The following is a 26,318-nucleotide window of genomic DNA, read 5'->3' on the forward strand; positions in this document are numbered from 1 at the left end:
TCGGTGACCAATTGACCCTAGTCAAGGCCCTTGAGTATGGCCAAGCAATCGCCTTGGTCTGGTCCAAATGACCAGACCCGAATTCCCCTTTAGTCCCGCGCCATTTTTTTTCGCAAACCGGTTAGGGTTTAGGAAGGTGTGGATCGCGGTTTAGCATAGTTGGCTTGCACACACATGTATAAGGATGCATATACATGTGTAATATGTAAATAGGTATATATATATATATATATATATATATTAGAGTTGGACGACTTAGGCTGATTTCTTATGGGAAACTAGTCGAACACATGGCACCCCCGTGCTTTGTCCAAGTGTTTCCGCGACAACCTTTACACTCCAGTGTGAGTACGAGTCATGTAAGTGTTTTACCTTGCGACCGTCCAGTTGGATGGCTCTAAAATGTTGACTATAAATCAGTAGTGAACTTCATATTTCCTTGGTTTCCGTTTCAGTTGACTAGTTGTGTACGCGGGTAAGCATTGTTGCTAACCCCACGTGAATAGAGCCTACATTAGTTATAAGTCACGGACATTGTTCAATATCTTTGTTTCGGGTCCGCAAGCGCGGCACCCAAACCGTGGGAATGCGAATGTAATTCTCATACGTATGGGAATATCGTATATTTCAATCTCAACACATAAGTGCACCAAATCACGAGTCTTCTCTATAAGTGTGGTCTCATGTTACGTAAAACGCCAAATCAAGGCCTTTGAAGTTACGATCTGTTTGAAATTGTGATGAGAAACTTGCAACGATTGTTTCAGTATGTTTATATTCTTGAACTCTGGCATGTCTCTTGAAATTGATAAATTGTACACTCACATGCACATTATCATGTAATTGCATCATGTTTCTTAGTTACGCAGTTGTATCATGCCTTTGTTCTTTATGTTATGTAATTGACAAAAAATCATGTGGTACCTAGTTGCACTTTGCACACAACACATCCTGACACTTGTACTGAGTAGTGCGTACCTTGACTGGTACATTGCTTGAGGCATTGATGAGTGCACGAAGTGCACCTACTTCATGAAATGAAAAGATTGATACACAAAATTTGAACACCATAAGGTATGAGTAGTACTGTTGTAGTTTGGACTCTGTTGGAGTCTCTGGGCAAGGGCCCTTCTATTGTAAGTGAACTCATGTGTGGCTATACCCTAAATTATGAAAGAAATAATATGTTGTTATGATCGTTTTCACAAGCGATGTGCTTTTATAAGCCGTGTGAGGCTGAGCACGTGGATGGGCAGGCTACGTCCTCGTTTGCGTACCCTGCGGGGACCACGAGGCATAAACTCCTCGTCAGGAGGTGTGACTGATTAATAAGCCTAAGAAAGATAAACCTGTTTCGCCCCATTCACAAAACGGTTCACCTTAGAAAGGGTGGATGGTACAATCTTGAGTGACTTGTCGTTACTATGACACATGTTTTGACAGGAGCTGTAAGGTCCTTTGACCTCCAGTCACTCAGAGTCAGGGAGGTCGATGTTGCCTTTTTAGGACCTCACTACTGCATTAGTATGGATTGCAATCCTTACCTATGCGAGAGTTTCTTTCAACTGCGTGCTCCTCGCATGAGGTTTAGTCGATCTGTAGCATCCTCGGTTATCACATTAAAAAATTGAATAACAGACACCGGGTGCATGTCTCACAGAATGCGAGGTTCCTTCACGTACCCGAAGGAGTAATAAGAAGAACTTAAAGACTAACCAATCACAGCTGGCATATTGTAGTTGTTACTTTACTTGTTCAGCAGTTGTTTCAGTTCTCGTTACGTTCCTTTACTGCTCTTAGTTATTTGTCAGCAGTTGTTTCAGTTCTTGTTACATTTCTTTACTACCCTTAGTTACTTGTTCTGCAGTTACTTCAGTTTTGTTACCTATTTCACTTGGTTAGCACTTGTCACATATGCACATACCAGACACCGACACATGTACTGGTTATTTCATGTTACTGCTTCTTGTTTTTTCTCATAGAAGTGAGATATATATCGTTATTGTTTATTGACTACCTCGCAAGAGGACAGACCCCATTTTATGAGGATGCAGGTGATGAGTAGGTACAATGTTGATGCGGCGACACACGATGGAGGCGTGGGAACCCACACTTAGCTGCAGATCTTGCTCCTGTTGGTTTTGGGTTTTGTTGGGATACACTCCCTATTTTGAGACTTGTTGTACTGTCACATTTTGTTACCTTTAAACTGTTGGGTTATATACCCTCTATACTTGTGATTATACTTTTCTTTTGTTTAATAATCATGTCTGTTGTACTTACCTGTGGCCGTCCAGACTTGCGGCCTTGCTACCTTCTTTATCCTTTGTTTTCGTTATTTTCAGTAAAACCTTTCAAAAAAAATTTCATAGAAAATATGAGGTTTTTCCAAGGTCGGGGTTTGGGGCGTCACACCAAGGGTGTAAAAACATCGACTATGTAAATCTTACATGTCTACGATCAATTTTCATGGTTAGAACGAAGAAATGGATGATCTGACTCCTATTCCACCACCACCTAATGACCAAGTAAAGGTCTAATGGTTGCACAAGCGTTCTCCAAGGCTTCTACATGTTTTGGAGGAGAGAAAAAACTCAAAAAGCAGGAAGAAAAGGAAAAGGAGAGAGAGAAAGAAAAAAGAGAGATTTTTTTCTCAAAAAGTGAGGGGCATGTAGGATGGGCGTAATTTTATACTCTCCCCATCCCTAGATCAATAAGATCTGAACCTTCCATCTCCAAAAATGTGTGGAGGGGACAGAGGACAATTCTAGAGAAAAAAACAACCTCTAGACTCCTAATTATGATTTTTTTAATATTTTATATTTTATTATTTTATAAAACAATAAAGTTTGACTTTTCACCATTTGATTCTAGCTTGAAAACTCATATGGACTCTTCTATATGCATGGGACGTCTCCTATATTTAAAACTTTAAAAACATTTAATTTAAAGGTCTTAATTATCCTTCCTTTATTTTGCTTAATTTAATTTTTTATGAAATTAAAACTAAAAGTTATAGAAACTAAGTGGGCTCTTGGATCCAAATGAGGATCCACAATGGATGTCCCCCATGAGGGTCCAAAGCACATTCATTGGGTTTAAAAACTAATTAGAATAAGATCTAAACCAAACCAAACCAAACCCCACATCTAACTTAGATCCAAATAGCGATTTTGGATCCAGAACCAAAATTCGAGATCCAAATCACAAGTCAAAAATTTTCTTTATGACTGATCTTTTTCAATTATTCTTGAAATATTATTCACATATTAAGACAAAGATTTATAATTACTCAAAACTAATAAATTCAAGAAATTCAAGAAAATCCAAAAAATTGAGAAAATCAAGAATATCACCAATTCAAGATTTTTAAGAAAATCAAGACAATCAAGAATGCCCAAATATAGTCATAATCACATCAATACCATCATATAGTCATTTTAATTATCAAGAAAACTGCGGGTTTTACAATAGCCTTTCGATTTTAGTTTGCTTTACCAATAAAAAATATTTTTTTAAAAAAATTCTTTTTGCAACTGTTCCCAAGTGGCAATTCGTACTGTATCTAAGGACTTTAGCTAGTGCTTGGCTTTATCTTTGAGGGAGAATGAGAAAAGAGTCAATCTCAACACATCATCTCCAAAATTATTGATCTGCACCATAGAGCAGATCTCTAAGAACTCGTCGAGAGGACAATAGGGGTCCTCATTGCTAAGGCTGTAGAAAGAAGGTAATATCTATAAGACACTGACCTTAATTTCAAATTAGTTTGCTCCTACATTAGGTCTCACAATGCAGGAGGTGAGAGTATATTCATTGAAAATGAAATACTCCCTCAGGGGACGAGCGGTTGATTCTCAGCCATGTGGCTGGATCTACTGGCTCGCCTAAGGATGGACTTTGGGTCCTCTACAAGTTCAACGAGCACATGGTCTAGTGAGTGTCACCCTTGCATACACCTTGGGTAGAGACCGATGTAGCAATCATCACAAGGTTTGGTTTTCTACCTAACCTAACGCGCAATCATGCTCAAACCACACCACGAAAGTGGGCAAAAATAAAATAACAAAAAGCTGGAAATAAACAACCAATACAAAATGCATATATAGAGCTTCAAAGCAAACTACATGTGTAGTTACCTAAAAGGGTCTCCTAATAGGTGGGTCGTGCAATAAAATAAGCAAGCTCTATGGTTTGCACTCAATGTGGTTCTAACAATCCTAATAAATTAACAAAAGCAAACTAAGCAGCCCTAAATATCAACATAAATTAAACTAAACAATCCTACATTATGAACAAAAGCAAGCTAGACATCCTAAATAAATGCAAAAAAGGTAATAAAGTGGGTATTTAGTTTTTAAATCGCCGTTCCCCCGCAATGGCACCAAAAATTTGATGCAACTTTGCGTGAAAGTATTTTTAAAAGATGTTTTTCATTAAAATTTGCTTGTGTAAACAGTGCATCAAATTTCAAATTCCGATTCACACTAGTGGTGAAGTCCAGGTCGAACACAGAAAACATGAAAAAAAACTTTTGTACCCCACACATGAACAAACTTTATTGCCTTGAATAAATAAAATAAAAAATATAAAATGTGTTACCCTCTGCAGAGGGCTAAAAAATGCCTTATTACAACCCAACTTAAAGTAAATGACCCTCTGGCCAAAAATAAATAAATTGCAGGGCTCTGTTTGCTATCACGAACTCGCTTTTTTTTGCTTCGCACGGGCACGACCCTAGCGATGTCACTCTATTTGCGCATGTGAACCCACCTATAAGACACACTAAACACAAACACCCAAACCACTAGATTTTAATCTAGTTCAAGTTAGTTGCAATAAAATAACAATTAAATCTAAATGACAAAAACTTAAATGCTTCTAATTTTCTAAAGGAAAGGAAAAATCCAGGTTGAATAATAAATTGGTTTAGCTTACAGTCTGCTAGATCGAGATTCCCAAAATAGTTTTTCAATCTATCCTTCAATATGTAGCAAAACTAAAAACTAACTATGTTGAGCTATTACCAAAGAAAATAAATATGTTAACTAAATCCTAACACTCGACTAATTAAAAGGAAACGAAGAAAACACACAAGCCTAATGTTGCCTTATCCTGCCAGAGTCCGATCATCCTATCACCTGGGAAAATCAAAGCTAACAAATTAGAATCAAGCCGGTTGAATGCAATTTAGACTTGTCTACTGAACGTGCAGCAGTTTGGCTCAGATCTAGCATGGCGCCTGTGTTGGGTTAGATTTTTATCAGTAACAAAATTCATACACTCCTATAAACGGCCAGATCTGAGCAACAGGTCCAGGCTGGCACCTATTTGGTTATGCTGGGTTGATTGATAATAGGGTCTCACCAGATAAGATCTGAGCAGACTTGGGTTGGTTTGATGGCAGTCAATTACCGGTTCAGATCTGATGTGATTTAATGGGCTGCCAGCCAGACCTATTGGCTTCACACGTTGACTGCACCTGGCAGAATTTCAGAGCAAATGACTTGCTGGTAATCAGCAGATCAATCGGTTTGTCAGACTGACAGATTGAATGATCGGTCGAGTGTGATTCCCCTGATCAAATCAGGACTGATTCACTTGGATTGGCTGACAAGTCATGAACTCGCTTGACAGATCTGATCGCAGATCTGCTATAGATCAGGATGGTCTAATCTATTGACAGATCCAGGTAGTTTAGGGTAGCAAACCTAATCTACAGTGACCAGCAAATAAAAAATTTCATATACCAAAAATAGGGAAGATGGCGATTGCTACACAACAATTCAGTAGATCAGGCCAACGATGGCCTGATCTGATCAGATCTGAGCCAAACGAATGGTCAGTTGGATCTAGTAATCAAATCAGGCTTGTTGTAGTGATCCTTTCATTTTTTTTGTATTTTCTAAAAAGAATGTCAAAACCTAACTCAGTGCAAACAACGAATGGGAATATATTATCATGCTAAGACGCAATGCCAAAAAGAAAACTATATATACTCATAATCGAAAGCTATTCTATGTGCAAAAAAACAAAGAGACGGAGGAGAAGAGACTCACCTTGTGGTTTGCCTTCGACTGAGGGGTTGAGAAGAAGAAGCGGTCATTCTTCGAGTATGCAAGTTCACTCCGATGAAACAAGAAGGGGATGCCGACAAGGATACAGAAAGAAGAAAAGAAGAAAGAGGAGAAGGAAGAGAGAAGAGTGGGGGAGGAACTGAATGAAAAGAGAGGGGAAGAGAGGAGAAAGGGGGGCTGGCTGGCATGAATCTCTAGAAAAAGACTCAGCCCCTCTCTAATTGCTACTATTGAAAGACTAAGATTAGGGTTAATGACTATTTTAAGAAAATTTTCTAAAAAACACTCTAAATTTTTTATAAATTCAAAAAGACTCTCTTTTCAAAAAGTGTTTTCAAAAAGACTGCTAGTAAGAAATTAATTTTACAAAAACACTCAATTGGATTCACTTTATTTATTTATTTTTCTTTTTGAAAAATAAAAGATGCTCTGCCAAAATCGATGAAACACGGGTGATTATTCTTATTTTCAACAGTAATCATGCATATAAACTGTATATCAAATGCATAAAATTATGAATGATCAGTCAGCCATCAACACTCTTTAAGTTGTGGAACATAGACAGGAGATCCACTTCAAGTTCAAGGCTGGTAGCAAGCATAAGTGTAATCACAATCCTTATGAATTTCATTAATCAATATCTCCAGCCCTCTAGCGCTCTGGTATGGTGCAATCACTGACTCTAGTTCTGGAGTTCTAGGTTCTCCACTACTAGTTCGCACACCAACCAACAACAACCTCTGTCGTTCAGCCAAGTGAAGATATATCAGGGACAATCTCAAAAAGTCATTTTCCTTGTCTTCGTCAAAAGAACAAAAATGTAATCCATGTAGACAACTGAATAATATATATATATATATATATATATATATATATATATATATATATATATATATATATATATATATATATATTATGTATACTAGCTTGTATTGAGTCAAACTTTAAGGTGACTGAAGCCCAGTTTGCAAACAATAAATTCTTTTGTTTAAGTTAATTTATTGTTTTTCCTTAGTTTAATGCAACCATTGTCTCCTATCTTTTCTCAACGTAAACCCCCATGCTACGTCTCTCTTGCTTCCCCAATGAATGGTGTTGTTTGGCTCTCCTCTCATTTAATCTTTTTTCTCTAAGGGCACCTGTTCAGCTCCCTCCACTCTTATTTCATATAGTATGCATTTGACAACCTCTCTCTCTAGGTTACACGAAGTACCCATATGTTTTCTTCATGTTAGGTTGGTGTTTCAGGTACGTAATAACTAGAAGTTCTTTAGGGCAAGTTTGGAAGCAAGAAAAATTTTCATAAGAAAAAAAAATGCCAACGAGAAGTTTGGATATGATAATATTTTCAAATAAATTTTTGTTTGTTTGTTTGTCTTACTTGAAAAAAAATGCAATGAAAAGAGAGAGAGAGAGGGAGTCCTGAAAATAGTGGTGAGTGGGAGGAAGATGAAGAACCAGAGAGACTTGAAAAATGGTAGTGGGTGGGAGGAATCTCTTGTTGTGACAGTACAAAGAATGAGATGTGTTTTGGGAGAATGGTTGCCCTAATACAAAAAGAAATTTTGATAGGAAAATTCTCCCCAGCCCTTTAGGTGGAGAAATTTTTCTTATAAAAAATTATATTTTTAGAAAATCTTTTCTTTCAAAATTTTTCTAAAATTTGGAATGGTTGGAAATGTTATAATTTTTGCTTTCCTACTTTCACTTTTCCTACTGTTTTCTCACTTCCAAACGAGCCCTTAGATAGCAAATCCAATCAGGTTTGTTGCATTTTAGAGGGTAGGTTTTTTTACATGACTTGTCTGTTATAACTGACAATTTTGCTCGCTTAGATAAAGGTTCAATTTTTTTGATTTTATGATATATGTCTTTCTTTTTCTATTTTAGTTTTTTATTGGCATGTCTTAAATTGATCAAGTGATGTAGTAAAACCAAGATTTTAAGAGGAAACATAAGAGAAATGAACAAATTAAAGCTTCATGACAACCATAAATAATTGCAACTCTAGAGAGAATTTCATAAACAACATGATGCAAACGAGCAAATTAAAGCACAACATGTTCACAATGTATTAAGTTGAGAGTTGTCCATTTATTGGCATTGCATTTGTTTAGGTGAATTACTTGGAATGTTTTTGTTGGGTTTGATATGATAGAATGGAAGCTTCCTTTGCAAATATCCAAAGGATTTCAGATTCAATGATTGTGCCTTATGAGATGCATGATTTACAATCTCAAATTTCGAAAGAATTGGATCTTTTAGAGTTGAGAGAGATTAAGTCATGGAGGAAATCGTTCCAACACACTAACAACACATGAGAATCTTAAAGTGTGGGAGAGACTGAAAATTCTCACTACATTCGGCGGGACTCAAACGACCTTCATAACCTAGTGGTTTTTAAACTAGCCCAACCTCATTTGATGAGACCCAAACGGTCCTCATAACCCAGTGGTTTTTAAACTGGCATGAGTTTATTCGATGAGACCAATCATGGTCTTGCCAACCAAGTTTTCTTGTTAGAACACTGGCTCGACCATATTTGGTAAGACCCAAACAACACTCATAATCTAGTGGTTTTTATATTGGCTTGACCTCATTCGACGAGACCAATCACGATCTCGACAACCAGTTTTCTCACCAAAAATACTGGCTCGATCTCGTTTGGCATGACCCAAACGGTCTCCACAACCTAGTGGTCTTCAAAACTGGTTTGACCTCATTCGGTGAGACTAATCACGGTCTCGACAACCCAGTTTTCTCTGTAAAAACACTGACCCATCTTTGTTTGACGGGATCCAAATGGTCTTCACATCTCGGGGGTCTTTAAAACTGACCTGACCTCATTCACCGGAACCAAGCACGGTCTCGACAACCTAATTATTTTAAAATTTAGACATGTCTATTTCTTTGTTATAAATCGAATCACGTCGATTAATGACAAAGAAAGGAGATAATCAAATTTTCTAAAATGCCCAAAACCCTATAAAGTCCATTTGTCCTACCTTAAGAAGGAACACTTGAGGTGTCGTTTGGGTCATCATCCCCTAAGATAGGCCTTTGCCCCTTGGACGAGTTGCACTCGCCTGTTTCAGGTATCGGATGACACAAGCAGTGCCCCCTCCATTTTTTTTCCTAGTTTTGGGATGAGACATCACAAATTGTTGTGTCGTCCTCTCATGGGATGACATAACTTGTGTCATTCTGGGCTTATCCCCTTGTCCTGGGACAATAAAAGCGTATAAAACCTGCCTAGGATATACCCCTTGTTTGTGATGGCAGAACATGTTCTGTCATCTTAGTTTGTCTCCTTGTCTGGGATGACAGAACATGCCCAATCATCCTAGCCTGTCCATACCATCCCAACCTGTCCATGACATCACGCCCCCTATCATCCTAGCTTGTCCAGGCCATCATATATGTCTCAGCATGTTCCTGCCTTGGGATGCTCCCCTGTTCAGTCATCCCACTTTGGGACGACCCTCGATTGGGATTTGGCCATCCTACCTGCCTCAACCACTCTCAGTCAGTCCGAGCCTATTCTTGCCTTGGAACGCCACTCCCCATTCTGTTGTCCCACCTTGGGACGACACTCAGTTTGGTCATCTCGCCTATCTGAGCTTCTCCCATCCTGTTTTGGCCTTGGGACGCCCCTCCCCATTATGTCATCCCACCTTGAGACGACACTCGGTTTGGTCGTCTCGCCTGTCTCAGCTTCTCCCATCCTATTTTGGCCTTGGGACGACCCCGTTGTTCTTCCATCCTACCTTGGGACAACCCTTGGTTTGGCCATCCTACTTTGGGACGACCAAACACTTTAGTCGTCCCATGCCTCAAATGAGAGGATAAGCCATTTGGCTTATCCCCATCCGTTCTTATCCTAACTTTTTCCACTCTTGTTCAATTTTCAGGAGGGAAAGGCTATTACAGATGAGTCTTATCCTCATTTGGAATATACTCAAATCCATTTGGGTTAGATCTAGACCTAGAAGATTAAGCGATCCATATCTAGTTTGAAATTCTATAAATAAGGGCCTACTTCTACTATCTCATCATCTAAAAATTCTCTGTCCGAGTGTTGGCCTTAGAGAGAACAAGCTCTAGCCTTAGCATACCCTTCTCTCTCAAACTACTATACCCATACAAAAGTGCTACCAAAACTACTGTAAAAAACTTCGTATCTATGTGGAAGTGCTGTCAAACCAAAAAGAAACCTAAAAGCCAAACAAAGATATTTTAAAGATCCTTAATTCGTTTATTTCAATTTTATGTAATATTTCGATTGATACTTATACACGTTTGATTTTTATGTGCATACATGAATCTGCAATGGTGTGATTTCAACTATAAAAATTGAGAAACCTGTTAGGGCACCTTTATTTCGAGCAAAGGATGGTTAAGACTTGCAAATGACATCTTTACCTCTTTTAAAAAGGCTTTTACGTAATCTGGGTAAGTCATTTCTTCTCAACTTCAAAATTTTTATCAAAAGCCACCAATGAGGAACATAAAAAATTTGGTGTTAGGTTATGAGAAATCCTTATTCTTTTGATGAATGACACCATTTGGAAACAAGAAAATTTCTCATAGGATTTTTTTTTTGCATATAAGAAGTTTTGATATAATAACTTTTTTGAAATAAAATATTTTGCTTATTTATATAGCACAAGAGAAACTAAATAGAAAACGTGCGTGAGAGAGAGAGAGCTAAAAATAGTGATATGAGAAGAAGATTAAGAAAGCTTTTCTTGTGGCGCACTACAAGAAACCTGTGGATTAGCGATGACCTAAATCCATCGCTAATCTGACGCTAATCTATCGCTAAATTGTTTAGCGACAGATTAGCGTCAGATTGGCGACGGATAACTTTTATCACGATTTTTTCGACGCTAAGTAGTGCCAGAACTTATCGGTCGCTAATTTTGTCACTAATTTGTGACAGATTAGCGACAGACATGATCCATCGCGAGTCCTTCATTATTTTAAATTAGCGATGGATAATATCCATCGCTAATCCATCGTTAAATTAAAAAAAAAATTACTCGCTGCCGGCGCGTTCTCCGACATGGAGCAATTTTTTTTGCACAGAACAGGTGCATTCCGGCGTCGGGACACTCTTCCGCAGCGAGCCAGTCATGACGGGAGAAAGGGTCATAGTGGAGATGGGATCCGGCGAGGGAGAGGCGGGACAGGCGGTGGAGACTGGCGAGGGACACCGCCAGGAGGAGCTATCAAGGCAGGCGGCGTAGCCAGGGTTGATGGGGGAGAACTTGCATGAGGCATCGGGCTGGACGATGACGTGGAGGATGGAGGTGCCATTGGTGCCCGAACAGGAGGAGACGGGGACAGAGGGATCGTTGCAGAGCGGCACTTAATCTGAGATGGAGCAGGGCCCATCGGAGTCGGTAAGGATGCTTGCATTAACGACAATAATGTAGGCCATGGTGAGGAATGTGGCCGTCCCCGCCCTGATCTCGGTGGTGAAGCTGGACCTGTGCTCCTCGAGCTTGAAGTAGCGACCCACCCTGCTCCTGCTCACGCCGTGGTTCAGTCGGTTCAACGCCTTCTTTCAACTGCCCTCTGTGGTGCGAGAGGCCGTTGCGCATCGTCAGAGGAAGGGCAGGGCTTTTGGGGTCCTAAGAAACACCTCAGGTGGAGACAATTTAAATTGAATGGGGTGAGAGAAAAACGAAGGGAGGGAAAATTTTGAATGAGGGGGAGGAAAAATTTCGTGCCTCAAGTGGGACGGTTTAAATAAAAAATTAGCGAGCAAATTTTTTCGCCCTAATTCGTCGCTAATTAGCGACAGATTTAGCGATAGAGATATTTCTATAGCTAATTTTGTAAATATTTTAAATGTTAGCGACAAATAGTTTTCTCTCATTAATCCATCGCAAATTTGCGACAAAAAAAATCTATCACAATTTTCCATCGCTAATTAACATTTTTCTTGTAGTGGCGGCCCTATAGAATGAGATGTGTGAATATTTATTGAGTTACGGCTATTAAAACAATAATATACCCTCTAAGAAAGAGAAAAACAAAATACTCCATGCATCATTGAGGGCAATGCCCTTGTTCTTAAGGTCCTTAAATTTAGAGGTCATTGTCATCTTTCAATGCCAACATGTCCAGAGGTGACCGGATCAAGTCAAGGGTCATGTTCATGGCAACGTGGGGAGTTGGTACTGTATGAAATAAGGTTATGAAACAAGCTGAGCCATCGACTCGTATTTGACTTGTAAAGAGCTCTTTTGAACTCACCTCGACAAGCTGAATATAAACAATAAATATACAGCTAGACTCGCTTGCAAAACTCATTGGAAAGTAAAAAGTATATTCTATATATATTTTACATGTATTTTTTTGTAATCATATTTCTTTCTACTTTAAAACAACATATTTTTAAAACAAGTTGGCTTGAACTTAACTCACTTAACTTGGTTTGATTATGAGCTCTAACTTGGCTTGACTCACCGTAAGAACGAGCCAAGCTTGAATACTTAAGCTCGTCTGGTTCAACTCATTTACCATCCCTAGTATAAAATGTCACAAACGGCAGTATTGAAACTTTGTTGGTAAATATATATTTGAAAATTAAGCATAGTGATACGAAGAAAAAAGGAAAAATATTCTCGAAGTTATAGCAGCTTTTTAAATACTCAATAAAATTGACGATATATTAAAATATCAGACTTGAATTTTCGTGGCGCGAAAAATGATGCCGTCTACTTAGCCCCGTACCTCGATGGCTTCTGCAGATCAGGGTATTTTCGTAAGGAAATAAAACCTACCCGTTCTCCAGATGGGTTCTTGGCGCTTTTTTTTCGGGTACGAAATTACATACGTACCCTTTCTAGTGGGGGTTATTTGGTTATTTGAGCAAATTCCCTATAGCGCTCTTCCTGCAATGAATGGCAATAGCGTTAGTTTTGGGAACTTTTAGGGTTTTTTCAGAAAGGACAAATCAACCCCCTTATCGAGGCAAACTGGCGGGGGCTTTTCATTCCGTACCTCTTATCTGACGAAAGTACCCTCTTGAGTTCCACGGGACCTTTTCAATTTTTACATTGGCTAATTTATTGAAAAAATTTACCCTTGGTTTTTTTACAAATAGTCCTTTTCGTTTATGCTTATTTTAAATACCGAGTTTTGAGTACTGTATTTTTAATTTCTACTTTATTAAAAAAATAAATTTTTTTCTTACAAATACTTATTTTCTTCTATTTCTCCACCACCTCTTTTCTACCATTACCACCGTCACAATCACTGTTCCTAATCACCATTTATCACCATGGGATGCAAGCTAGGGTTACGTTATTATTGAATGTATTGGGGGTTGTAACCTGCAACGTCCCAAGGAAACGTGCACCGACAACTAGAGATGGCAGTGGACCGGGCCACTACCATTATCATCATTCACAATTAACACTAATTTTCTTTTCTTTTTCATTATAATTTAAAAAGTTAGTAATCCAAAATTCACTTAATAAAAAAATAAAGACAAGATTCTTATTTATAAAATGTGCTTAAATTTATATATATATATATAAACAATAAATCAAATAGATCTTGGTTTAGTTAGGTAAAAAATTTGTTGTTTTATAAAAATTTCAATATGTTTGATTTAAAATGAAAAATCTCATACATTTTAAAGATAATTAACAATAAAATTTACTGTAATTAGATTTTTAAAAATTGGGCAAAATATTAACCTTTTCAACAAATTTGTCTTCTGTTTGATAGGTCTTTTGGTTTATATTCAGTGTCATGTGTCTGAAGATATTTCAAGATTTATTTTTACACAAAACCATTTAGGTAAAGGATACTACAATAATTTTATTATATATAACTCAACTACATCATTTTGGCTCAAAACTTCACAGTATATGCAACAACTTGCACGACAGCCATTCATCTTGATATTTCTTGATATAAGTGGGGGTGTCCATCTCGAAAAATACCAATGAAGGGTCAGCAACAATCAATCGGCATACCAAAATGACTTCTTTGGCTCAATTGTTTTTTCAAAAGACTTGAAGTTGTTTTCAATTATAAATCAAATAAAGTGTTTTTAAATAAAATATAAAAGAATATTTTTTCAATAATTAAAAGTTTGCACTCTTAAAGCAAACGAATTTTTTTACTCTACCACTTATACAATTGTACCATTGGGTTTTGAACCTGCAACATTACAACATAAGGTGACGTACACCTGCCAGACAAGTAAAACCATATTTGGAAGCGGGTGATAGATACTTCTTCACTTGCAATTTTTTTAGTGTTTTATGTTTTTTTAATCTATTTCATTCTTATGTTTCTTTTAAATATAATTTAATTATATATTTTTAAAATTTTATAACTCTCTTTGAACACTCAAACGATTTTAAAAACATAATATAACAAAATTTACATTTTTGTTTTGTCTACCAGGGTATTTTGGTGTTCTGGACTCTTTTTTTTTTGTTTTTTTTACTTTAGAGGACCTGCTGTATAAGAGCTTCAGGATCTTGTTATTTTTGTACAAAAAATTGAGGGTTTCTCTTGAAAAGATACTTTGCAGAAGAAATGGTACTTGTTTCTTTCAATTTACAATTTAGACATTCATGTTTAACTTTAAATTTGTTGGGTATTTCACCTTCTTTTGATGCTCTAAGAGTTCGTTGTTCGGTTTCTGTAGAAAATTGTGGACTATGAAGAAAGCATTCCGTCTGAATCAGATGATAAAGAAGAGATGGAAGCAGAAGCTTCCTCGTTTTCGTGCGTCAGTTCGGATTTTCGACGCTCTGAAGTTGGTGGGCAGTCCAAAGAGGTGGCCTTCAGCACGCTGCATTGTGCTGTTCTTGCTCCTTTTCATCGTTACTTGACCTGAGTTTCCTGGTGGTTGATTCAATTGTTTGGTTTTGGACTTTGTTAAGGATCGGAGCCCCGAACAGAAGGTTGGGGAAGATGAGACAATTCCCAGTTCGTCGTCGTCGGGGCTGAAACGCCAATTCTTGGAGATGGGATTCGCGGAGAACATGGTGGAAAGGGCCATCAAGCAAAATGGTTAGGTTCTGTGGTGACTGTTCTGCTCATGTTTTTCGTTAAACTGCATGGTGTAGAGTCTCTGGTACTGGAAATGATGAAATTGGAAGCCTTTGGTCTATGTGTGCAGGAGATGGAGATGCTGACGCAGTTCTGGAGACCCTATTAACTTATTCTGTGAGTGTCTTCTTCTTGCTTTTCTTCTGCTGCTTTTCCTTTATCTGGAATATTGAAATATTGTCAATTATACTTCTAATAGGATCTTTTGCATCTGCCTGAGAATGGGAGACTGGAAGATTATCTTGTTAGGCAATTTCTGGATTTTGTCATTATCCTTGTTTTTGAGTTTCTCTTTATTACCGAAATCCATAAGAGCATGAAAGCTAGAAAATGGTAGGAAAAATGCAAGTAGGATAGAAAACATAACTTTTGCAACCATCCATCCCAAAAGGAGATTTTTTTTTGAAAGAAAAGTTTTTGTAAAAAGTTTGATTTTTGATAAAAAAAATTCCCCCGTCTTGGGAGGTAGAGGAATTTTTCCTATAAAAATTCCTTTTTGCATTAAGGCATCTATTCACCCAAAACACACCTCGTTCCATGTGGTTGCTACAAGAAGAGCTTCCTCCATCTTCGTCATCTTTATGCCCACCACCATTTTTAACAATGTTGTAAGTATCATATACTATGAGCAATAATGATATGATACACACTCGTATCGTGTATATATTGTATGATACAATTGTGTATCATACCATATCATACGATATAGGGTGTATCTTACGATTCACCTTCGCCGCACTTTAAAAAGTGCCGAATCATATTTTTTTTTTGTTTTAAAGACCTCTTGATGGCTGACTACCTCATTTGTATAGAGACCATTAGGGGTATCTATACACCCTAGGAGTTGTGAGAGCGATTTGGAGGCCGATCCATGCGCAACATAGAAGGCTTTTGTGACTTTTTTAAGAGTGCATTTTTCTCTATTTTTGTGACTATTTTTAAGGTAAAAAATCTCTATTATGAGTAAAATTACAAAACTACCTTCCAAAAAATTTTTGCCTCGAAGAGCACTGCTCTCTACAACTTCCTGCTAACTTACCACGAAATTGGATCAACGAAAATTAAGGTTATATCAAGATAGAAATCAGGCTCCACACTCCTCTAACAAAGATGACATCAGATGATCTGACATGACAATGAGACATTCAAGTAATGAGTGAAAACCGATTGAAAATCGAGTGCAACTGTTGCCAAAATATTTTTATTTATGTAATATGAAAGTATAAGCCTTGTGACATGCTGTAAAACCCGAAAAAAAAAACCTTAGATTCAGGTCGGATCCGAACCCAACCCGGACCCAATGGAGGCACCGCCTCCCTCGTGCCCTTTAAGGACAGCGAGGCAAAGGGGGGAGGTTTCTCGAAACCTCCTTCCCCTCGTCTCTCTCTCTCTCTCTCTCTCACCCTCTCGTCCTCGACTCTGTCCCTCTTGTTTCTTCGCACTGGCAACATCACCGCCACCAACGACCCACTCTGACAAGCTCCTCTCTGGCGATGCTCGCACGCTGGTGACCCCCAGGTACGCCTCTTCTCCTTTTCTTTTCGTCTCTTTTTCTCCCTCACCTCTCCGTTGCGCAGGGAGGGGGCCGAGCCGCCTCCTTGCTGCCCTAAATCGCAGGGGAGGGGCAAAGCCCCCTCCCTGCTACTCCTTTTAGCGAGGGAGTGGCCGAGCCCCTCCCCTGCACCGTGTTTGGTAAGGGAGGGGCCGAGCCCCCTCCCTGTGCCCTCTGGTTGTAGGGGAGGGGTCGAGGCCCTCCCTGCTCCTTGTTACGACAGGGGAGGGGTCGAGCTCCTCCCTGCTCCATTTTTTCGGCAGGGGAGGGGTCGAGCCCCCTCCCTGCACCCTCGTTGTTCAGGGGAGGGGCTGCGACCCTCCCTGCACCTTCCAGCGACAGGGAAGGGGCGGAGCACCCTCCCTGTACCCCTTGTATGCAAGGGAGGGGTTGAGCACCTTTCCTACGTACCCTTTGGCAGGGATGGGGCCAAGCCCCTCCCTGCATCCTCAGTTTGGCGGGGGAGGGGCCAAGCACCCTCCTTGCGCCTTCTCCTTCTAGTAGGCAGGGGCGTCGCCCCTGCCTCCGCTAATTTCGGCAGGGGTGACGCCCCTGCCTACTAGAAGAGTGCTAAATGCACAATGTTGTAAACACATAAAAATGAGATCGCCTTCATAAGCAAGATGCTCATTTGGTCAAAAGACCAGAGCATATAGAATGAGTCGTCAGTTAATTTACCCTTGACGCACTCATTCACCCTTGTTTTTCTGTCAAGGGAGAGGATGGATCGGTACAAAACTCCAATGGACAGGTTGCTAACAACCACCCCACGGGCAAAGATCCGGTCTCCCCAGTCATTGGAGTTAGGGGAAGGGACTACCAGACATTATATGGACTTCTGTAGAAGTTGGATGCATCCGTTGCCAAGTACTTGCCTTTGGGGAATCCTCTCTCGACTAAAGCCGTCCCTTTAGGAGCGGACTCAACTAGCTATTCGGGTTATTGAAAATACATAGAATAACAAACGCCCGAACTAGTCTAAGTTGTTTCTACGTTTTGTCTGCGCGTACCCGCATGACAGTAATATCAAAACATAAAATCTGTTTACACTGGTTGATGGGTCATGAGACTTGCTTGCTGCGTGGTAGTTCATAGCTTACGATCAAATGAATTGTCATGCTGCGTTTGACAGTTGAACTACTTACCTGTTTAACTGCATGCTGAATTAAATGTACTTAATTCAGTTTTCTGTAGTCTCTCTTGTGCACCTACTAATTTTTCGTGAAACTCATTCTATGGGTACAAGTGATGATTAGGTACACCATGGGCGATGACGCGTTTGCAATATGACTTCAAGACTTCTTTTTCCTGCTCTTAGCTTGTGTCCTGAACGTTTTTGGGTTTTGTAACGGATTTTCCTTGGGATATCTGAATTTTGTACTATTTAAGAATTTCTTTTAATGAAAGTGACTTTTTCAAGTGTTTTGCAAGTAGCATAGATTGTGAGTTTTGGTTTTTTAGCTAACGTGCCCAAAGTTGTCAGCTTGCCTTTCTAAATTCAACAAAAGAATAGTCTTCTGCTGATTCATAAACAAACTCTGATGGAAAGAGTTTTTTTTAGTCTCTTGCCTGTTTTCTAAAAGGTTCGAAAGTTTAAAATTTTGGGGCGTTACACATGCTCTTAATTGCAAGATATTTAATATTTTGCATTTGTGAGATAGTTGATGTTTGATGATATCTTATGCATCTCATAGATACATAAATGCTTCATATGTGATTTTATGGTCTTATTTTGTGCAATTCATTATTGTTTCATGTGTTATGATTTTTTTAGTTTTTTTGCTAAATTTTCATGACTTTTTTGAAAATTTTAAAAATTTTTTATTACAAAAATTATGATTTTTTACGGTACAATACAATACATATCTTATTTTAGGCCCTACCAATACAGGTAACGATACGGTACTTACAACCTTGATTTTTATCTCTCTCTCTCTCTCTCTCTCGGGCTTGGTCGACCACTTCTCTCTCTATCTGGTCGAACCACCTCTCAATGAGAGGGGGCTGATCAACCTCTCTCTCCCTAATTTTTTCACATTTTTGCATTGTGTTTTTATCATGCTATACAACCAAGCGAAAACTTTTTCATTTAGAAAAGTTATCATTATCAAAACTTCTCATAGGCAAAATTTTCTTTTCCTATGAGAGTTTTTCTTGCTTCCAAACATGCCCTATGGATGAAAGCTTTTCTTGGGAAAAGTTACAATTAAGTGGATAATATGAGGAATCTATGAGGCATTTTTTAACTAAAGATAATGAAGGTTAAAAAAAGAATGCAAAAAAATTGGGAATTGAATTTGAGGAAAACATGATGTAATATTATGATATTTGTAACAGCAAAAAAAAAATTGTTTTGATTCAGGCCGGATTCAGACCTGACCCGGACCACCGCCTCTCATTGTCTTTTGAGACAACGAGGCAGGCGGGAGGAGGGATACGAAACCCTCCTCACCGCCCTTCCACCTCGACTCTCTCATCTCTCTCCCCGACACCCACCGCCTCTCGTCTTCCTCGATTCGTCGGAGACCAGCGTCAGCCCATCGCCGCCGGCGACTCTCTCCGCTGCCGACCACCAGGTACGCTCTTCCTCCCCTTCTTCTCCCTTGCTCGTCTCTCTCTCTCTCTTTCCCCCCTCGTTTCTTCGTTGCGCAAGGGGGGGGGGGCAGGCCGCCTCTCTGCCCCATTGAATCACAGGGGAGGGGCAAAGCCCCCCTCCCTGCGATTCTTTTTAGCGAGGGAGGGGCGCTGTGGTTGGTAAGGGAGGGGCTGAGCCCTCCCGATACCCTCTTGTTGCAGGAGCGGAGCCCAACTCCTCCCTGCACCCTTGTAAGTAGGGGAGGGGCTGAGTCCCCTCCCTGCTTCTTATTACGGCAGGGGAGGGGGTCGGACCCCTCCCTGCTTCTTATTATGGCAGGGGAGGGGGGTCGAGCCCCTCCCTACTCTTTGTTTCGGCAGGGGAGGGGCCGAGCCCCCTCCCTGTGCCTCTTAACTCTTTAGGCGGGGGCATCGCCCCTGCCTCCATTGTTTTTCGAGATGCTGGGGCAAGCCCCCTAGCCTCGTTCTTCCTTGGCATCAGGCAGGGGCTTCGGCCCTTGCATGTTCGTATTTCATTAGGCAGGGGCCGAGCCCCTACCTCTGTGCATGTTCGTCAGGCAGGGGCGCAACCCTGCCTGCCCTCGCTCTTTGAGGGCAGGGGTACAACCCCCTGCTTCCTCGTACTTTGCCGAAAGCAGGTCAACAGGGGCCCGCTGCCCCTGCTTCTGCTTCCTTCGCATTAGGTCAGTGGCAATGACTTCGACCTTCTATTTTGCTGTTAGCGTGCTAAGATTGTCGCATATTTGCAGCTACAACGGATCCCACTCGCGCTCTGCGACCCGAGCCGTCAGTCGTGTACATCCGCAGACGCCAGCAAGCTCGTAACTCTCTGAGGTAGGGGAAGGTTGCACGGAAGACTTGGATAATTGAATTAAGTTCAATTAAACTAAAAACGACCATTAAATAAATATATATATACAAATATATATATTTATACGAGTATGCACTTAACTCACGGACGCAGTTTCGCGATCCTTGCCCTTTACCTTATGTCAGTCTTTACTTGCCGTCACGCATCGCGTCGAGGTTTAGCGTCGCACTTCTGCTTACCGCGCTTACCTTGCCGTCACACTCTGCGCCTAGGCTCTTGCTTTTGCATATGTGTTGGTATTGCCTTGCTATTGCAGATGACGTGCAGGTTCTTGCTCTTTGCGTATGCCTTAAGGGCATCCTAGTGGAGGATGCAAGGGGCATTTACCACTTTCTCTCTTGCGACGAGAGTTGAGTTGGGAGCTAGCGTTACATCATCGTCTAAGGAGAGGGATACCTTGCAAGGATCCTGACTCCTTGAGTATGCAGTCCTGCAGACAAGTTGGGGTTCTGTTGACAAACCTGTATCCCGTCTATCGAGGCCGGTATCGAGTCATGCGAGGCATGTAGATACCCCGATAGCGGATGAGGTTCTAGAAAATCGCATGCATAATGTTGGCACAAGGTACTGCTGTTTCAAAGGATAAAGTAAAGTTGATAAACTTTATATCTTTGTGAGACACTCCTGTTGAGGCTTCTATTGAGGAGCTATACCCCCTTCATCCTAGAGTACTTGTAGTCGTGCACGACACGTCTAGTACTGCGATGATTGGATGAGACGGTCGTGCGACCTCGAACAGTGCTAAATGCAAATAAATGGCCTCACATTCGCCTTCACAGGCAAGATGCTCGAGTGGTTTAAAGACCACATCATAGAATGGGTCGTTAGTTAAGCAACTCCTAACGTACCTATTCGCTTCTATGGGTCTGTCAAGGGAGAGGACACAACGGTACAAACTCCAATGGATAAGTTGTTAACAACCACCTTACGGGCAACAATCCGGCCTCCCCAGTCATTGGAGTTAGGGGAAAGGGGCTACAATAGTTAGTTGAACACTTCTGCAGAAGTTGGATGCATTCGTGGCACTGCCTTCTTTGGGGAATCCTCTCTCGGCTAAAGCCGTCCCTTTGGAGCGAACTCAACTTGCTATTCGGGTTATTGAAAATACATAGAATAACAGACGCCCGAACTAGTCTCAGTTGTTTCTACGTTTTGTCTGCACGTACCCACAGACTAGTAATTATCGAAACATAAGGTCTCTTCACACTGGTCGTTGGGTCGTGAGACTCGCTTGTACTACTGATTCGCTTGCACTACTGACTCACTTGCACTACTTATTCGCTTGCACTATTTTACCTTGTGCATTGCTTATCTGTTTGACTGCATATTTGCTTTAAACTGCGTAACCTGCTAAATTAAATGTACATAATTCAGTTTCCTGCAGTCTCTCTTGTGCACCTACTAGTTTTTCGCGAAACTAACCCATTCTATGGGTACAAGTAATGATTAGGTACACTACAGGCGATGGCGCGATGGCTCCAAGACGTTCTTCTTCCTGCTCTTAGCTCGCGTCCTGTTGTTTGGGGTTTTGTAACGGATTTTCCTTGGGATATCCGAATTTTGTACTATTTTGGAGAACTTCTTAAATGAAAGTGGCTTTTCCAAGTGTTTGCAAGTAGCATGGGTTGTGCGTTTTGGTTCTTTTAGCTAACGCGCCCAAAGTTGTCAGGTTGCCTTTCTGAAATTAACAAAAGTATAGTCTTCCGCTGATTTCGTAAACCATCTCTGAGATGAAGAGATTCCTCTTAAGTCTCTTGTCTGTTTTTTTCTGAAAGGTTTGCAAGTTTGAAATTTTGGGGCGTTACAACTTGGTATCAGAGTTAAGGGAAGCAAGGATTCTTGACCATTGAGCATCCGCATCGCGCTGTGAGTATACCTTTCTTTTTGCTTAGTAGGTGTATTTTGCATTGTTAAGCTAAGATGCTTGACGCGTTCTCCTTATGTACCAACATTGTTGGGTTTTCATAAACTACTCATGTTAAACATGAATAGTACTTATGTTTTTGGCTTATTTCGCGTTTCCTGAAATTTCTAATTATCGGTATTCCTTGTTTACTCCAAGGATGGCAAAGAACTCGAATGAAGGGTCTGCTGACGAATGGTCAGATCAACGGGAATTCGTGATGGATTCCATAAGTTCCTTAGCAGCGGCTATGCGAGACCAGATTCGTTCTCAGAGGGAACCAACACCAGTTCTTGAGCCGAGGCCGCATACCACAGTGACGTATGAGAAATTTCTGAAGCTTGACCCCAAGACCTTCAATGGCAAGCCCGACCCAGACATGGCCGATAACTGGGTGAAGGAGGTGGAACGAGTGTTCGAGGTCTTGTCAGTGCTCGATGACAAGAAGACGTTATTCGGGACCTTCAGGCTGAAGGAGCATGCCTGCAGTTGGTGGGACATGGCTTGGGGTGTGCAGTTTTCAAGAATTTCGCCCATTCCGTGGGAAGCCTTTAGAAAGGCTTTCTTGGAGAACTACTTCCCGCCTCATGCGAGGGAGAAGAATGTGGAGTTCTTGGAGCTCAGCCAGGGTAATTCGAGTTTGACAGATTATATCGCCAAATTCCAGAGCTTGGAACCCTACTGCCCCAACATGTTCGCGGATGATCGCGAACGAGCACGAAATTTTGTTCGGGGGCTGAAGGAGGGACTCATGCATCAGGTCCTAACGAGCATGCCCTCGACCTTCTCTGCAGCAGTTGCTGCCGCCACCCTTCTGAGTGAAGCCTGGGAGCGCAATAAGAGTACTCAGGGCAGGAGGCCACCCGCTACGGGTGGTGAGCCGAAGACACCTTCCGGCGACCCAGGCAAACAATTGTTCCTTCCTTTGAAGAGCGAAGGAGGAAGGAAACGATATCCTCCTTCAAAGCGTCAGCGGCCTTAGGGCAACCCTCTAGCCAGGCAGCAGACTGGCAATGTGTGCCCCAGGTGCAGTCAATCTCACATCGGGCAGGCGTGTCCGATCGACACAGGCGGATGCCTGCATTGTGGCAAGATGGGCCACTATGCCCGCGATTGTCGCAAAAAGGCAGCTGACGATGCCAGGCAGAACAACGGAGCACCTCTATTCCCTCGGCCACCCCAACAACAACAGAAGTATCAGTCTCCACAACCGCAGTCGAGCGGTCAAAGGAGGGCGCCGGGACGCGTCTACTCAGCCAAGGCCGAGCAGTTGACCAACGACGACCTAGTGCAAGGTACCCTTCTTGTCGCTAACCAAGCGACTTTTGTGCTTTTTGATTGTGGTAGCACACACTCTTTTATTTCGGTAAATTTTGCTGAGTTGTTGCACTACCTGTAAAACCCTTGCATAATACCCTTGAAGTGTATAACCCTGTTGGGAAAAACACCATTTGTGTGACCTACGTACCAGAGTTGGACGTAGTCTTGGCAAATCGGCATCTACCGGCTTGTGCTATCCTGCTAGTGATGACGGAATTTGACGTCATCCTGGGCATGGATTGGCTGCACAAGTATCATGCCAAGATTTTCTGCCGAGCAGGATTGTCTTATTTCCACCAGGAATGCCCAAGATGAAATTCAAGATCGTGAAACCCGTTCGAGCGAGCAAGTTGATTTCGTCGCTGAAGGCGCAGAGCTACCTGAGGAAAGGATGCACTGCCTTTTTGGTCAGTGTCATCCAGTTCGAGCCGACGCGAGTCTCGATGGGAGACTTGGAGGTTGTTCGAGATTTTCCAGACGTCTTCCCGGAGGAACTGCCAGGCCTTCCTCCACCTCGTGAGGTGCAGTTCAGCATCGAGTTGCTGTCGGGTACTGCGTCAATTTCTAAGGCTCCATATCGGATGGCACCAGCCGAGCTCAAAGAGCTCAAGAAGCAGTTGCAGGAGTTGATGGATCAGGGATTCATCCGCCCCAGCGTCTTGCCTTGGGGAGCTCCTGTCTTGTTCGTGAAGAAGAAGGACAGATCATTGCGATTGTGCATCGACTATCGGATGCTCAACCAGGCGACAATAAAGAATAAGTACCCGTTGCCACGCATCGATGATCTGTTCGATCAGTTGCAGAGGGCCAAGATCTTCTCAAAGATCGACCTTAGATCTGGGTACCATCAACTCAGAATTAAGGGAGATATCTCCAAGACGGCCTTCCAGACCAGGTATGGGCATTACGAATTTACGGTCATGCCCTTCAGACTCACTAACGCTCCTGCAACGTTCATGGATCTCATGAATAGGGTGTTCAAACCTTTTTTGGACACCTTCGTGATCGTGTTCATCGACGACATTCTGGTGTATTCCGATAGCTGGGAGCAACATCGTGAGCACTTGAGGGTTATTCTCGAAACCTTGCGAAAGAAGCGTTTATTTGCTAAGTACTCTAAGTGCGAGTTTTGGCTCGAGGAGATCATGTTTTTGGGACATGTCATCTCCAAGGAAGGTGTGTCCGTGGATCCAGCGAAAGTCGAGGCTGTACTCAGTTGGCAGCAGCCGAGGAATGTTCGTGACATTCGAAGTTTTCTTGGATTAGCTGGGTATTACCAAAGATTTATCCAGGACTTTTCTAAGATCTCTCTACCCTTGACGCAGCTCCTGAAGAAAGAAACTAAGTTCGTGTGGGACGACATGTGCGAGAGCAGTTTTCAGATGTTGAAGGAACGTCTTACGATTGCTCCTATTTTGGCCTTACCTTCGGGTCAAGGCGACTTCGTGATTTACACCGACGCTTCCGGGACTGGCTTGGGTTGCGTCTTAATGCAAAACGATAGAGTGATCACCTATGCATCGCACCAACTTAAAATTCATGAGAAGAATTATCCTACTCATGATTTGGAGTTAGCAGCGGTGGTCTTCGTATTGAAGATTTGGCGGCACTATTTGTACGGGGAGCAATTCGAGACTTTTACAGATCACAAAAGCCTAAAATATTTGTTTTCGCAGAAGTTGAATATGAGGCAACGGCGTTGGCTGGAATTCCTCAAGGATTACGACTTTACCTTGTCCTACCACCCAAGAAAAGCGAACGTCGTGGCCGACGCTCTGAGCCGCAAGTTTCCCAGTGTTTCCGTTAATTTGTTGTTCACTGGGTGGAGGCTGATCGAGGACCTGATATCATGGAAACCGTTTGCGGTCACTCGAGATTCGATCAGTCTATCCAGCATGGTAGCTCAACCTGAGCTATTGTCAAGGATCTTTGTTAGTCAAAAGATCGATGAGAGGTACGAAAAGCTGAAGGCTCTAGCGCAGCGGGCCGATACCCCCTTCCGTCTGAGTGAGGAATGAGGTGTTTGGCATAAGGATCGTCTCTGGGTGCCAGAAGATCCTATTTTGAGAGAAGAGATTCTCGCTGAAGCCCACAAGTCCAAGTACACAATTCACCCGGGCGGCACAAAGATGTTCAAAGATTTGCAGCGCAAATATTGGTGGAGTGGAATAAAGCGGGACGTAGCCGAGTACGTTTTGAAGTGCTTGACTTGCCAACAGGTTAAGATCGAGCATCAGCGACCAGGCGAAGTGATGCAACAGATGAAGATTCCACAATGGAAGTGGGAGGACATCACGATGGACTTCATCGTCGGTTTGCCGAGGACGCAAAGGAAACACGATGCGATTTGGGTGATCGTGGATCGACTCACTAAATCAGCACATTTCTTCCCTATACGGCTCAGTCAGTCACTGGACAGCTTGGCAGACCTCTATGTCAGGGAGATTGTGAGATTGCACGGTATTCCTGTGTCAATCATCTTCGATCGTGACCCGAGGTTCACCTCCAGGTTTTGGGGACAACTGCAGTTAGCCTTTGGCACAAAACTAAAATTCAGCACCGCTTTCCACCCTCAGACCGACGGACAATCTGAATGCACGATTTAGACTTTAGAGGACATGCTGCGAGCGCGCATGTAAGACTGGAAGGGAGAATGAGACTCTCATACCGGGTTGGCAGAATTCGCGTACAATAATAGTTATCATGCGAGTATCGGTATGGCTCCGTACGAAGCTTTGTACGGGAAGCCTTGTCGATCACCTGTTTACTGAGATGAGGTTGGTGAACGGATGCTAGATTCACCTATAGTGCTACAACACTATACTCAGCAAGTGCAGATGATCAGGAAACGTCTGCGTACCGCACAGAGTCGGCAGAAGTGTTACGCCGATCGTCGACGTAGAGAGCTCGTGT

General features: G+C 41.7%; 1 protein-coding gene across 1 annotated transcript in view; it reads left to right on the forward strand.

The window, feature by feature from the left end:
- Positions 1 to 14,633: 14,633 nt before the first annotated feature.
- The window catches only part of LOC149815571 (DNA (cytosine-5)-methyltransferase DRM2-like), a 63,496-nt gene continuing 51,811 nt past the window's right edge, over positions 14,634 to 26,318 (forward strand). Inside the window, exons 1-4 of the mRNA XM_089988800.1 lie at positions 14,634 to 14,648; positions 14,758 to 14,889; positions 14,996 to 15,125; positions 15,235 to 15,281. Of these exons, the coding sequence (XP_089844926.1) occupies positions 14,646 to 14,648; positions 14,758 to 14,889; positions 14,996 to 15,125; positions 15,235 to 15,281 (312 nt within the window). The 5' untranslated portion in view covers positions 14,634 to 14,645. The remainder of the gene's footprint in view (positions 14,649 to 14,757; positions 14,890 to 14,995; positions 15,126 to 15,234; positions 15,282 to 26,318) is intronic.

The sequence above is a fragment of the Nuphar pumila genome, chromosome 15 (assembly GCF_984573655.1).
Source record: "Nuphar pumila chromosome 15, dmNupPumi1.hap1.1, whole genome shotgun sequence".
In the NCBI taxonomy this organism is placed as follows: domain Eukaryota; kingdom Viridiplantae; phylum Streptophyta; class Magnoliopsida; order Nymphaeales; family Nymphaeaceae; genus Nuphar; species Nuphar pumila.